The sequence below is a fragment of the Oryzias latipes genome, chromosome 1 (genome assembly GCF_053564925.1).
Source record: "Oryzias latipes strain Hd-rR chromosome 1, Olatipes_Hd-rR_3.1".
Taxonomy (NCBI): Eukaryota; Metazoa; Chordata; class Actinopteri; order Beloniformes; family Adrianichthyidae; genus Oryzias; species Oryzias latipes.
Genome location: NC_136237.1, coordinates 34,275,607 through 34,291,641, shown reverse-complemented (window position 1 = coordinate 34,291,641; position 16,035 = coordinate 34,275,607). Strand labels below are relative to the sequence as shown.

The window sequence follows — 16,035 nt, the reverse complement described above, 5'->3', positions numbered from 1 at the left end:
AACAGCTACGCACTGCCAGTTATCAGATACCCTGCAGGAATAATAAGATGGCCAAAAGAAGAGGTACAGACCACGGATGTTAAGACACGAAAGCTCCTCACCATGCATGGAGGGTTCCATCCCAAATCCAGCACCCTGAGACTGTATGCTAGCCGCAAGGAAGGAGGCCGAGGACTAGTGAGCGTAGAAGCCACTATCCAGGATGAAATATCCAAGATGCATAAGTACATCAAGCTCAAGGCCCCAAATGACAGTGTGCTCAGTGAATGTCTCAGGCAATGGAGAGCAGAGGATACAGTGCTGGAGGACAGATCCTCATGGGAGGACAAACCCCTGCATGGGATGTACCACCGGACCATAACGGAAGTGGCTGATATCAAGAAATCCTACCAATGGCTAGAAAGGGCTGGCCTACAGGACAGCACTGAGGCACTCATCCTTGCAGCTCAGGAACAAGCCCTGAGCACCAGAGCGATAGAGGCTCAGATCTACCACACCAGACAAGACCCAAGGTGTAGGCTGTGCAAAGAGGCGCCTGAAACAATCCAGCACATAACTGCAGGGTGTAAGATGCTGGCAGGTAAAGCATACATGGAGCGCCACAATCAAGTGGCTGGAATAATATACAGGAACATGTGTGCAGAGTATGGACTGGAAACCCCAAGGTCAAAATGGGAAACACCCCCGAAGGTGGTAGAGAATGAAAGGGCCAAAATCCTGTGGGACTTCCAGATTCAGACTGATAGGATGGTAATGGCGAACCAACCAGACATTGTAGTGGTGGATAAAGAACAGAGGAAAGCCGTTGTGGTGGATGTGGCAGTGCCAAGCGATGGGAACATCAGGAAGAAAGAACATGAGAAACTGGAGAAATACCAGGGACTCAGAGAAGAACTGGAGAAAGCCTGGAAAGTGAAGGTGACAGTGGTGCCTGTGGTAATTGGAGCACTCGGGGCAGTAACCCCCAAGCTGGAGGAGTGGCTGCAACAGATACCTGGAAAGATCTCAGACATCTCAATCCAGAAAAGCGCAGTGCTAGGAACAGCTAAGATACTGCGCAGAACCCTCAAGCTCCCAGGCCTCTGGTAGAGGACCCGAGCTTGAGTGAGAAACCACCCACGAAAGGGTGATAGGGGCAAGTTTTATTTATATATATATATATATATATATATATATATATATATATATATATATATGTATATTAATATATGTATTTTTTGACATCCACTCACTGGTCACTTTATCAGTTTACAACACAAATTTCTAATTACGTGGCAGCAACTCTATGCATTTAAGTATGTATACACGGTCAAGATGACCTGCTGCAATTCCAACCGAACATCAGAATAAAGAAAAAAGTGATTGAAGTGATTTTGAACATGGTATGGTTGTTGGTGCCAGACCGATTGGTCCGAGGATTTCAGAAACTGCTGATCTACTTGGATTTTCACCCATAAACATCTCTAGGGTTGGTCAGAAAAAAAGTACCAGTGAGCGGCAATTCTGTGGGCGGAAATGCCTTGTTGATGCCAGAGGTCAGAGTAGAATAGAAAGGTAAGAAAAGTAAGATAGAAAGGTAACAGAAACAGGAAATAACTACTGGTTACAACCAAGGTCTGTAGAAGGGCATGGTAAATAGTAAATGGCGTATACTTATATAGCGCCTTTTTCCTACAAGGACAAAGCGCTTTACAGTCACAGACCCATTCACCCAGTCACACACACATTCATACACTGGTCTCTGAACACATCTAACCTTTACGTAGATGGGCTACAGCAGCAGAAGATCAAGATGTCAGCTAAGAACAGGAAACGGAGGCTACAATTCACCAAAAGTGGACAATACAAGATTGGAAAAACGTTGCCTGGTCTGATGAGTCTCTACTTCTGCTGCAGCATTTTGATGGCAGAGGGAGAATTTAGCGTCAAAAACATGAAAGCATGGATCCATTCTCCTTTCTTGTACATGACAATGAGTTTACTGAACTCAAATGACTTCCACAGACAACAGATATTAACCTAATAGAGACCTTTGGCATGTGGTGGAACGGGAGATTGGCATCATGGATGTGCAGCCAACACACAAGACACTTCACCCTCCTTGCCTCCAGTGTGGCTCCACTGGTGTGTGAATGTGCATGAATGCTCCCGGTGATGGTCAGAGGGGCCGTAGGCGCGAAATGGCAGCCACGCCTCTGTCAGTCTGCCCCAGGGCAGCTGTGGCTACAACCGTAGCTTACCATCCCCATGTATGAATGAGGAGTGAATGAATAATGGACACACTGTAAGCGCTTTGAGCGTCTGGAAAAGCGCAGAAAAATCGAATCCATTATTATTATAACAAATCTGCTGCTGTCATGTTAATGTGGACCAAACTCTGAGGAGTGTTACCAGTACCTTAGTGAATCTGTGCCACCAATCAACTTACATTAAACATGTTCCCTTTCTTGCTCTGTCTTGGGTCCTCAACAAACCTCCATCCATAACATGGTTGTTCCTTTTTTAGAAAGTCTAAATTTTGTCAAAGAAATTACAAAAAACATCATTTTAATTACATACATTAGTGTTTATGTGATCTTCTTCTTTTGCTTTCTTTACATTATGTAAACAAGTACAAAGCTTTCTGAGTGAACTCTTAATTCTTTTTTGTTCTTCAAGGAGACAGAAAGGCCCAACTTTAAGCTGCATTGATCATTGTGCTGAATACTAAGTAAATAGTTACCTTATGTAAAGCAATTTCCACCATTACCAACACTATTCTGAATGGATCAGGTGTAGTTTAAAGACATTAGTGCATGCTGGCTCCTTTTTTCCTGCTGCTGCTAATTAATGCATGTACATGAATACGACTTGTTCTATAAAAAAGGAAAAAGTAGAGAAGTTCTGCAGTGGAAAGAAAAAAAGGGGGAAAATTTATGAGCATGGGTTTTTGGGGGATTCATCTTATTTTTTGCTTCTTGTCCAGTCTTCCATTCTCCTCATCTAAAACTTGTTGTCACCTAAAACCATTTTTTATTCACCCATTTCAAGACTTTTAGTTTCTGCTTTACACCCACAGTGTTTCTGGACATGATGGTTGAACTCTACAGTCAGCTCTCAGTCTTGTTTCCTATTATTATTGTTCTTGTTTGTAGATAATGAACATGGTTAAATCACAGAGTAGCAATTTGGGAGACACTGGTGTTCAGAACTGAAGCATTTGCTTGTTCATTGAGGTGAAATCTGAGGTGCTGGTTCTCACGGAGCCTTTCGACACAAAACAGCCCGCAGCATAAAAGCACATCAAACTCCCTATCATTTCAATTTTATTGAGATCACAGTGAAAGATAGTTAAGCAGCTAGAGAGTGGATTTATCCAGAAGACCATTGATAACAAGAAATGACAAACTGCAGTCTACTGCTCTGACCAGTTTTTGGATTTGACTGACTAATATTTTTTCCCTCATAACAGATGTTCCTGGGATTTGGAGCTCATCTGTCCTCTTCCTGTTCTCTCATTATTATAGGTACACACATGTGTATTTTGTCTGATAGCAGATTTTCTGTGTTTCTATGCCTGTTTGATCCCTGGTCTCCCCCGGTTTTAGTTTCTAACTTGTCAGATAACAGTTTTTCCAGTGTTGCATTCCCATTTGCTTACCCTCGTTTATAGGCTTCTTCGCCCAAGCTGGCATCAGGCTCAAAACTGTACAGCTGGATAACTCCAATATTGCTCGTCATTTTTGGGGGGCCACTAATGCGGAAGAGCGTTTAAACAGATGGGTGACGGGAAGTGAGGGTAGGCTTACTCTGCGCCAACAGTCTCACACTCAACTCAGAGGTCATTTCTGATAAAATACTACTGCCGCTCTGCAGAAACTGTCCAAGAAAACGACGTTTTTTTTATTTAAGCTAAAAACAGCGTAAGTACGGGTTAATGGCCCGCGTCGGATGGTTCAGGCTTCCGCGGCGTGCATTAAAAAGTAATAACCGCACACTTCGAAGGCCATTAACCTGGTTATACCATGGTCAGTTACAAAAGCAATACATATTAACCAGGTTTAATCCTTAATTCTTGTTTTTTTTTTTCCGATTTGGATCGCTTTTCTCACAAAAAGCGGACTATATGTTAAGTGATGCGCCACATCTCGTAACATATAGTCCGCGTCGCGCAGCACCACCGCTGAAGTCAAGATTCGGCTATACATATCTGCTGATTGTCCCGATGGGTTGAATAAAGCATCAGTTCAGAGAAAAATGTTCATCTCTTACCGCTTGTTTTGTCCAGATGATGAAGCAAAAGGTTGTTTTAAAGAAGCCGGCGCAGTGATACAAAACATTTAAGCTAGCTGACCGGAACTTCTTTTTTCACCGTGCGGTTATCAGGTTTTAATGCATACCCAGCAGCCAATCAGAATCGGGTATTCAACCGGACCATGGTATAATCATAATTAAAAGACTACTGTGAACACTTTTACAACAGATCAAAAGATGATCGGACTTTGTAAGATGTAAAATCCTATTGTCCCATGTCATTCATAGTCTTTGTAATCTTTGGTCTATTTTGGTTTTTGTTCACATCCCATCTGGGGCTGAAAGCCTTCAATAATGCTGCTTGTTTAGAAAGCTGTTCCATTTAAAAAGTAGCTTTAAGGTTAAACAGACCGAAACAATGAAATTCCAATGAATTTCCAGCTTATAAAAAGTTTATTCCTGAACAGAAAATGGTTTCTTTTAAAACAGCAGGAAAATACACAGATAAGTGCAGACGTTTATTGTTTTGATCGCTTGAAGCAATTATCTTTTAATATTATAGCTGTCACTGCTTAAGTACTAAAGGGTTTCTCGAGCATCAATATTCTATCAATTAACTGCTAACAGTCACTTCAGAGTTTCCTCTGCATGTGACCGTCTGTCATTTTATATCAGTTAAGGCCAGTTTGAATGAAAAACAACAATTACCCTTTCAAGCTCTTAAAGAAAAAAGGCAAAAAAAAAAATGCTTCAGATTACATCTTTTGGTTCGTCGGCTTAAAAAATCCAAGCTGTCTAAAAACCTAAAAGTGTCTGATGCTTCACTTTCATTGATTTTATACACAGAGAACAAACCAGATAACTTGTAATTCATAAATATAAACACTTCAATATAGACAATTGCACAAACAACAAAAACATAAAATCCAACAATCCATGAAAATATCATTGTATAAATCGTGGCTGTGACTTTCACAGCCAAAACTGCTGTGTTTTCCTTGGAACTAGCTCACAAATTCCTTTCTGAAAAGGAGATACAATCCTTTTACAATTGATCGTCAGGTTAAAGTGTTGTTCCTGCAAGAGCAGCAACAGGTTTTATTTAGTGGAGCTTCATTTTTAAGGGACATGACACTATTGTGTCCATCAAACCCTATGTTTCACCTCCTTTCTAAAAAAATTTTTACACTTTCTTGGATATACAGTGTTAACTGACAGACATTCAAACAGAAAATAGAGAACAGTTCAAATCAAGGTTTGAAAACAGAACATGTATGTAACTGGGTTGTGCTACAAAACATCTATTTTTTGTTTGTTTGTTTTATTGTAAAACACTGCACACCACACAGATATTACACCGTTCCCATAAAAAAAGATAACAGCGATATTTATCCTTAATACACAAATAAAGAAAATAGCAGCTGACTAACACAACAGAGGGACGGGGCAAATAAATGTACTTTCATTGAAAATATTGCAATTTTTTACAGTCTTTACTTCATCAGGCAAGACATTATTTAAGCCCAACTGATGCAGTCAGTCACTCCTTTTTTCTCTTTCTAACTTTTCTGTTAAAAAAAACATCTGAGCACATTCAAGGTATTAATGTTTCTTTGATTGAAATTTTTTTTTCAAGTTTTGGTTGGTGTGAGGAAAAAAATCCAAGTCTCCACATAATAAAAACCTTTTTTTTAAAGTTTATGTTTTTCAGTCGCAAACTGAGATGTACGGAGCCCTTAACGTGAGATTAAAAAAAATTGTTTTTCACTTGAATTAACATGTTTATTATTTTCTTTCGCCCATATTAGTAGCAAATTGTTATTTTGCGGCCACAAATTAGCATTTTATTAGCATTTTGTGCACACAAAATAAAAATAACGTGTTCAAAAGTTAGTATTTTTTACTCAAAAATGTTTAATTTGGGGAAAGGTTAGTATTTTCTGCTCAAAAACATAAATTTTTGCACACAAAATCCTACTTTATTCACTCAAATGCTAACTGGTGCACACAAAATGCTGATAAAACACTGATTTGTGGCAACAAAATAGCAATTTCTGCACAAAAAGTATTCATTTGTAACCACAAAATGCTAACTTGTCCACACAAAATGCTAATTTGTTGCCACTAAACAGCAATTTGTGCACAGAATAATACATTTTGCAAGCAAAATGCATATTTTTTTAATCATTTTTAATGTCATGTCCAAGGCTACCATTATGTCTTAGTTGAAGGGGAAAAAAAGAAAATTAGAACATAGGGACATTTAATTTTCCACACATCTATACAAAAGCCGTAAAAAGAAAAAAACCCACTTGACTCTGAATTTGGAAAGAGAGAATGCTTTAGCTGTCAGAGAAAAACTGACTTCTGAAGAAACTGGGGAGAAAATGCGGTTTGATGAGTCCTGCTCTGGAGAGATGGGTGCATTACGGGGAAGAGAGTGACAGATGAAGTGATGCAGCCATCATGCTTGTTATCGACAGAACAGACCAGTGGAGGCCGTGCTGTTTGTGTTTGGGAGCCATCCAGGAGCATGACAATCCCACAAGATAAACATTTAAATGAAACACAACTTGGGAAGATTGCAAATGTTCACAGACCTTATCCAAATCGTCACATGGGAATGCATGAGACCGACTTTAGCATTTGGGAGTTTGATTATTTAGAGCCAGGCAGAATGTTCACATTTCTGTGCACTGATCTTAATTTCTCCATTCAGTCAGTGTATGTTACTTCATCTTTTTAACTGAAGAACTGACATCACATCATGGTTTTGATGTAATTTGACTATTTTCTGTTTGTTGAAACCTACAAAGAACATTTGAATTGATGGTAAATAAATCTAAAATTGGATGTTTTATGCATTAATTACAAAGCAAAAATTAACTCTTTTTTTCTTTTTTTTAATCAGGGAAACTTCTATAAAAGAGAAGTTTTGATCAACTGTACCTTCAGGAGATATTCCGAAACATTTTTCTGCAGGCTGTGTCTCCTTCATAACAATTGTAACCCTTAGATCTCACTGACCGCAGATGCAGATTTAAAGGCTGTGTCTCACTTTTTGCTCCACGCTCAGCTCGACCTCAGACTCTACTGGGACGTTTCTGGAAGTGGAGCACCTCCAACCTCTGCCCAATCATCTGTGCTCTTGAGAGTGAGTTCAGCAAGATGAGATTACATAGTGATTTGCACTTCTAAATATAAGAACAAGCTTGTCCTGACCTTTTTTTTAACTTTGGATGTGTAATCTCTCATTGGGCATCATTTAAAATTTATTTGAGATTTTCTGACCGATTAATGCGACCTGTTATGGGTAATAGAATCAAGAGGTCACAGTTTAGGAGACTATCCTCTGAGATCCAAATAAATGCGGTAACATTTGTGGGTAATAGAAAGAAAACCTTGGTTCTAGGTCAAAGACTTTGATATAAACAGCTCACAGAAAAAAAGTTTCCACATAAAATGTCCAAAAAGAAAGGATTTTTAAAAAATTCTTTTGAATATCAAAATATATTTTGGTGTTTGATAAACACTGAAAAAATGTAAAAGTTGGGCTTGTGACACATCAGAATTTAGAGTGAATGTGTTAGTTAAACTGAGTTTGCATTCAATCAATCTTCACAGTGTTGAATTCACAGTGAACATAATAACAGGGCTCAGTATTCCAGATGTGCTCCACGCACGTCCTGTGACCAGAAACAACAAAGAGTAACCAGAAACAGCAAACATATACAAAATACAAAGAAGACAGCATGAATCCTGCTTTAAGTCCCACTCCAATCATGTTTTGATCCATCATTAGAGCATTCACAGTGATTTTTGATTATGATTATGCCGTTTTTAGGCAAAATAAAAAAAACAAGTGTCGTTTTTTAGGACAAAGTTTCTACAGAATGGCAGGAGTTATTGTGGGACTGTTGACATGGACTGAGCCCGTCCCCATTTCCCGTCATCCATCTGTTCACACGCTTTCCCACCAGCTTAGCCCAACAAAAAAAGGCAACAAATATTGGAGCTATCCAGCCGTGCAGTTTTTGGCCAGATTCCAGCTCAGACAAGAAAAAACCAAGACTTGAATCTATTTATCTACAAGTGGATGCATCAGAAATGAAGCGGAGCGAGGAGCTTGTAGCCCACTACAAACCTTTTCCAATGGCATTTTTTCATCTGCTCCTGATTCACAACAATTTCAGTAAATACATACTTAGAAATGCAATTTTCATCTTAATTTTCTTTATATAAGGTCTTCTATCATGGGAAATATGGTACAAGAACATGGTAGAAAAAACTCAATTTTCATTGGAGTGGGTCTATAAAGAAATATATATTTATATATATATATACGTTTAAATTAAACATTTGTAAATATATTCTACCTCACTTGCTTTAAAAAGCAATATAACAAGTGATAAAACTATTAAGCAGATGAAACATGTTGAAGGCTCACAAGCTTTTTGTGACTAATCCTACAGGTGACAAATTAGCTTCTAAAGAATGGTCAAGGACAGCTGAATTCACTGTAACTGCGTTCTGTGATGCTGAGGCATGCCAACATAATAACAACAACAGATTTCACGAATTCTGAGAATGAACGTTAATGGAGGAAAAAAACAAAAAGAAAAAAAAACCTTGATTTAATTTTATTTTTTATCGTATTTCCGAGAAGTCTCTATGTAAACAATAATCTCAAGGGTCCCTGGCCCCTCTTGCCATTTGAGTTTTTCTCCCTGCAGTGACAGTGAGTGGCTCTGGATGAATCATTAGAGAGACACTTTCAGATTAGCTCCACCTGGCTGTACACCTGCTGATCATGAAGTCATTATTGCCTCCTTCTTCCACACAGACTTCACTTCTGCTGAAGGGTGAGCGTGGAAAAGCCGTTTTCCGCTTCCGCTGGCTTTTCTAGCAAATTTGTTAACTACTTTCCTTGTGAGCTTGTGTCTTCTTGCCAGCCAGTCCTGTCACTAAACAACATTTTGTGGTGTTGGCTGACGGTTTTGCTGTTTATTGGATTACTACGAAAAGTGTGACTATTTGGATCAGCTCAGGCTTACAGCAGAACAGGATGTAATAACCAGTCCTTGTTTTTACAGCTCATTCACTTGCAGTAATGTAATTTTAATTCCCCTGTTTATGAGTCCAGACAACCATAGCATAATCATAAAGGGGGGGAAAGCATATGAAATTAGTAAAGAGGTGCAAATTTGTGAGCGCATGAAGTCGACAGCTCACATCCTGAATCCCCCATCAGAGCATTTTATGAAGAAGGAGCCTCAAAACCAATAAGCTCAGTAGGCACAGACTCTGATTTACTACAGGGATTATATGAATCAGAGGGGTCACTGGGGTCACGAGGTTCGCTTTCGTTGCGTTCCTTCCCCAGCTTTGATATCTGAATGTAAATGCAGCAAAAAGCTCCAACATGCTGGTTTGTGTTAAGTAGACAAAGTCGGCCATGGTGGTTGGTTAGAGCCCCAGCTGTTTTAAAAACCATTGTGACATTTCCTTGGGTAAAATTATAAATCCTTGTTTATGTTTTCAGAAACAATTTACTAAGGACATAAACATGGACAGTGTGGATTTGTGCAGAAATGAGTTGGGAGGAAATAATTCTTAAAAGAAAAGGAGAAAAAAAGGGTCTGGATCAAACAACAGAACTGCTTTTTATGACAAAAGTTAACATTTTTTAAAACCTTTTCAAAAGATATGGATTTACAAATATTCCACTCAGACGAATGGGACTGATGAATGTTTTGGTCCTATTTACAATGTCCTGAGATGCTGTGATTTCTTTACCAGCACTAGAATTGTGTCTTTTCCATCCCTTTCTTGCACTTGTGCTTATTTTTTGCTGTTCGTTTCTCATCAATGTGAGGCCACATTGGAGGGCAGCACCTCCCTGGACCCCGGCTCTTGTTGAGCCCCTTCTGGCACCATTCTTACGCTCACGCTGCCCCCGTCGGTGGTGCTGGGGTGCACTCGAAACTTTCGGTTAATTGGCCGTACCGCTCTGGCGAACTGTCTCTTGAAGGTCTCACTGAGGATTATGTAGAGAAATGGATTGATGCAGCTGTTGGCATAGCCCATGCTTATAGCGATGTTGTAGGCGTACGAGAAAGCCAGGCTTGGGTATTGCACCCCAAGGTGGACGAGCTGGAGGATGTAGTAAGGAGCCCAGCAGATGAAGAAAGCCAGACAGATGGCCACGGCCATGCGGGTCACCTTCTTGGTGCGGACCCTCAAACTCCTGGGAGGCAGCGGGGCCACACTGGTGGACATGTGCTGGAGAATCTTAAAGAAAACCAGGCAGATGATGGCCAGGGGGATGGCGAAGGCTAAGAAGAATTGGTAGAGTGTAAACCAATATGTGTCAGTGACTGGATCAGGTAGAAGGAGGGCACAGGCGACCAGCCCATCCGGGAGGGGCATCAGGCCGGCATACATCCACACAGGGATGATGGTGAGCAGCGACAAACCCCAGACAAGAGCGATGACCAGAGTAGCCACCCGCGGCGTGCGGACGTAGTTGAAGCGGATGGGGTGGACTGTTGCCAGGTAACGATCAAGAGTCATTGCAGTCAGGATATAGGTACTAACAATTTGGCTGTTTGAGTCAAGCGCAGTGATGACCGTGCACATGGCGGCCCCAAAGTGCCAGGTCCCATTGCCCAGCAGCTGGTGGATTAGGAAGGGCATCCCAAGAAGAAACAGGAGGTCAACAATCGACAAATTTAAGATAAAAATGTCCGGTACAGTTTGCTTGGCTCGGCACTTTGTTTTCTTCATGATGGTGTACATGACCATGCAGTTCCCTACGATACCCAAGAAACAGATGACACCAAAGATGACAGGGAGGCTGGCCCCACAGTGTAGGGCCACATCTTTATCTGCAACAGAGAGAAGGACGGTGCGGCAGTTCAGAATCGGATAAATTACAATCACTTTGTGAAATAGATGGGGACATTTATGCTGCACACAAAACAACCCTGGGTGAAAAAGAGAGAAAAATTCAATTTACTTTAATCACATTTCCCAATTACCAAATCCCAGTTCAAGATTGGAATGATAAATGATGATCACTTTTTGTGTCTGGTTTAAACAGATGATTTCAAAAAAGGGGATTAACATTATCCCTCTTGTTAGACTCCAGATCTGACAATGAACTGATTAGTCCCTCAGCAGAGAAGGCTGATTTTATGATTGCAGAAGAAATTCTTGTTGCAGTTCATGCTGTGAGGGTTTTCCTTAAAATGTGCTGCCAACCAGTATTTTTAAAATATCCCCTTAATCCATAGTGACACTTTTTACATGCTTATCTCTTCCTTAACGGATTACCACAGTGTTTTTAAACATAAAAATGAAAGAAAATGTTCCTGTGATGGTGTAAAAAACTTATTTGGACAAAAAAGAAAAGTTGGGAGGATGAAAATGACCTTGCACGGTGTGCTATTTCATGATTTTGATTTTTTTTATGTTGCTATGTTTTGCTCTTTAAGAAATAGCTGAACGATCGGCCAACTGGTGACTCAACTCACCTGTTGTTAAATTTGCGCTTCCAGCTGAGACATTGGAGCGATTTAAGAAATCCATGGGTTCAGATCCAGTCTAGATCCCAAATTCTGTCCGCTCCAAATCTCATAGAAATCCTGTCTTTTATTCCCCCCCTTTCCGGATAGTATTATTTGTCTCAGCGTCCTCTGAGCAGACCGCTGCGCTCGGTGCCATCTGCTGTAATAACGCACCTAGTCCGCGCGCGGCTGAAGATGTGACAGCATCTTCGGCGCGAGCCCCCACAATACGAGAAGTCATTTATGATCAGTCATGTCAATCAGACCAGATGGGAATCCAATCCAGAGAATATTGAAAAGTCTGTGTTGGATCCAGACGCGCGTCCTGTCAGATTTGATCTGCTGTTTGTCTTGACGTAAACCTTTGCAGCATGTTTGGAATGTTAATGTGAAGCGCTGCATCCAAGATCGGAAACAAAGGAGAAGAAGAAAGATCACCAGGCTGAAATGAAAAGAGTGTGTCAGAATAAAATAACTAATTTTCTTTAAAGTTACGCATCCATTTGAGCGTTTTTGCGTTTGCATTCGCTCTGCACCCTTATGGACCTGTTAGTCCTCCTCGGGGAGATCATCAGCGGCACGTCAGTCTGTCTGAGAAGGTCAGAGTCCGCCACAAACGCTTGACTCTTGAAAGCCGGTCCTCCTGGATCTGTATGTCAGTGGGAGTGGGGTAGATCGTGGGTTTTCGCTCCTTAAAAAAGTGGCACGACCCATTTGTGGGTTGCATGCGTGTGACAGGGCGCGTCATTGTGTGTCACCTTCCCCGATGAAATGTGGGGGACTTTGCATCTGCGAACAAAAAGCTCGTTAAATGTAACACCTTTAGCAGAGAGAAACGGCATATGAATATTCTGTTCATTATCACCGCGTCAGCGGGATCTGACAGCACACCGGTGCGCGGCAGATGCGCATTTTCCATTCGTTAAGGAGGGCAATCATATGGTGTGTGGGACTGAGGCAGTTTTAATACATCTGCACTACTGACTCTAAATTTACGTCAGACACACCTTTAGGTCTTTTTTTATGCTGCTTAATATAAGACTGTTTTTATCGTTTCTGTGCTCAATAAATGAAACGATTTAATTTTGGTCTGAATTCAACTTGTTAGCAGTATCAAAGTTAAAAAATGGCAGCAAGGTGTAATACTTTTAGGTCCCACTCCGATTACAGGTTATTATTATTTAATCTATGTTAAAAGCCTTTTAATAACTATGCCGTTTTTTTCCAAATCCAAAAACCTGTGTTGCTTTCTGTGTTATTTTTCTCCAGAACAGCAGTAGTTCATTGGAAAGTTGTGGGCAGGACATTGGCACGAAGCAAGCCCACCTCCACTTCCTGCAATCCATAACTGAGAGCTCTCTGTTAACACACTCTCACAGCCACTCTGAACCCCAAACCTAACATCACTGTTGCAACAAAAATGGCAAACAAATATTAGAGCTTTCCAGCCGTACAGTTTTGAGCCAGAAGTCAGCTCAGATGAGAAAAACAAAGACGTAGATCCACATCCATCCATCTTCCTCCGCTTCTGGGACCGGGTCACGGGGACAGCAGTCTAAGCAGAGATGCCCAGGCTTCCCTCGCCCCAGCCACTTCCTCCAGCTCCTCTGGGGGACCCCGAGGCGTTCCCAGGCCAGCGGAGAGACGTAGTCTACCCCGGGGCCTCCGCCCAGTGGGACATGCCCGTAACACCTCCCCAGGGAGACGTCCAGGAGGCTTCCTGACTAGATGCTCGAGCCACCTCAACTGGCTCCTTTCGTAGTGGAGGAGAAGCGGTTCTACTCCGAGCTCTCCAACAGTGACCGAGCTTCTCCCCCTATGTTAAGGCAGATGCATGTAAAGTCAAATTAAAGGAAAGTGTTGAATGAAAAGAAGAAAAAAGGGTTCACAGTGACTGGACAGCTGCTGATAGTCAAAGCTGCAAGAGCTACAACCACACATCTAGGACTACAACTTCCCTTGAGTGAAGGCAGGTTTGAACCAGAGGCAACATCAAAGAAGTTCTACCTGATGGGGAGAAAAAAGACAGAAATCAAAGTCAGTTTAAAACAATCAGGCCATTAAAAGCAAAGGTGTGGATTTTTGGTCGGTGTGCTTCTTAGAAGTACATTATAGTCATAAAATGTAGGGAAAAAAATGGCCCTTAAAACATAAAATGGTTATAATCATAAATGAAAGAAAATTAGGATGCTAAATTAATAATCAACTTATAAAAAAATCTTGTATTTGATATATTCCATGATTTTCTCTTAACGTACTTTTACATTTAAAAAATTAAACTTTTGTTTAAATGTATTCAAGTAACAATAAACACCCTAAACACCCACTCTAATGAAAATTGTGTTTTGGTATTTTTAACATGTTTTTGTTGCATTTTTCTGAGGATGGAAGAAGAAAATTGAGATTAAAATTGCATTTCTAAGTGTTTCTGAAATAAAATTTTAGTGAATCATCAGATGAAAACAATGCTGTTTGAAAAATGCAGGAAGTACGCTGGGCAGGCCACAAGCTCCCTGCTTTGCTCCATTCTGATGCATCTACTTGCAGACATGTACGTCTTGTTTTTCCTCATCTGGCTTAAAACTGTAGTGAATCTTCAATGAGTTTTTATAGATGCAGCACTGTGATTCTTTTGTTTTTTGAAGTGCAAACATAGCGGACAGGTTGTTTCTATTCTCAGGTACCAAAGTAAAGGATCCTGTGGATCCTGACATTTCTGAGTCAGGTCCCCAAATAGAACAAAACAAATTCAAACTTTAAGCAAGGTCAGATCTTGAAACCGTTATTCCTTAAGCTTCCTAATGAAATCAGGGTTACTGAAAAAGTTACACAAGCTTTTCTTTGATTTTAAGTGCTCCTGAGTATCAGCACCACTGATTCCCAACAACAACACCAACCACTATGTGTTGTGATAGAATCCCAACAGCACTGTGAGGATTGAATGTCGTTTGGCCTTGTCATTACTCTGGTGAAATAGGGGCTGCCCTGACTTAATCATGCCTCAGAGGAAGTGTTGGAATGCATGATGACATAAATTCCATGATTCCAATTTGGCCAACCTTTTAATAACTGAAAAGATTTAATTTGGTCCGAATTGGTGTTGCTTTGCTGTTCATGTAGCATTGCATTCTCAAAGGTTGTTAAAGTTTTTCCTTTTTTTTTGCATCAGCTAACTTCTCTCCTTATTTCTTCATTTTAACTCTTTATATAAAACACTTGATTTTTTTTTTACATTTTCTGTCTTGTATTAATTAGGGCTTTCTAGGCCTTTTTTATTTTTAAATGAACTCTGCTTGGATTTGTTCAATATTCCTGTCTTTGCTGCCAATCATCACCAACCTTTTCCAGACAGCCCTCATACACTAGTAGTTTTTATAAATTTTAATTTGAGGTTTCTTTTTTTACATTAATTTTCCAAATAAATGTTTACCCAGCTTTTCTGTTAATGGGCAAACTTTAACATTTTAGCCAATGCTTAAGGTCTTAGGGGAAAATTTACATCTGCAAGTTTAGATCTGCAGATGGCAGAAATAAATCTAACAAGGTTGCATTGTTTAAACAGGATAAATCTAGTTCCAATGAATATTTAAATATTGGTTTATTTTCTGATTTCCCCACAGGGAATGTTTTTTTTTTAGTTTAGTTAAATTAAACATTATCTTATTACTATATGTATTTAATAGCATTTTTTTCACCTCCACTGTAGGGGGGAGGGAACAAACTGAGTTAATTTCAGTGGTGCAAAGGCAGAGCTCCTGCATACAAAAGACAGTTGACAGCAGGGAATTACTAGGAGGCGTGAATACAAACAGACAGCTGACTTCAGCTTCACTTAATCCATTGTAAACCCATATTGTTTTTTTAATGGGCAACAGACAAGAGGAATGCAAAGTGCAGCCAAGAGTGGAACTGAATCAGAACCACAAGAAAACACAATTTCATGTCTGATTTCAAAATGTTATTGAGCTTTTCTGGACACTCCAATGAACAGTTTTTTTGTGTGTCAAAAACTGAAATCTTTGTGGGAAAAATCAAAATGGGGAAAATAAATATAGCTTTTGGACTTATTTCCATTTTTTTTTTAGCTCAGCAGAAAACATAAATCACAGTGGATGTTGTGCAGAGTTAGGTAATTATAGAGCAACTTTACTAACTTTAACAAAACAAGGGTTCGTTTTGGGTGTTGTATTCAGAAGATGCAAAAACCTGGGAGAACATATGGTTTAGATATTTC

General features: G+C 40.1%; 1 protein-coding gene across 1 annotated transcript; it reads right to left on the bottom strand.

The window, feature by feature from the left end:
* Positions 1 to 9,871: 9,871 nt before the first annotated feature.
* mchr1a (melanin-concentrating hormone receptor 1a) lies at positions 9,872 to 12,557 on the bottom strand. Its single transcript, XM_078953970.1, has 2 exons — positions 11,769 to 12,557; positions 9,872 to 11,120 (listed from the first exon to the last, which is right to left on the bottom strand). The coding sequence occupies exons 1-2, from the start codon at positions 11,821 to 11,823 to the stop codon at positions 10,099 to 10,101; spliced, it is 1,077 nt and encodes a 358-aa protein (XP_078810096.1). The 5' UTR covers positions 11,824 to 12,557; the 3' UTR covers positions 9,872 to 10,098.
* Positions 12,558 to 16,035: the final 3,478 nt, after the last annotated feature.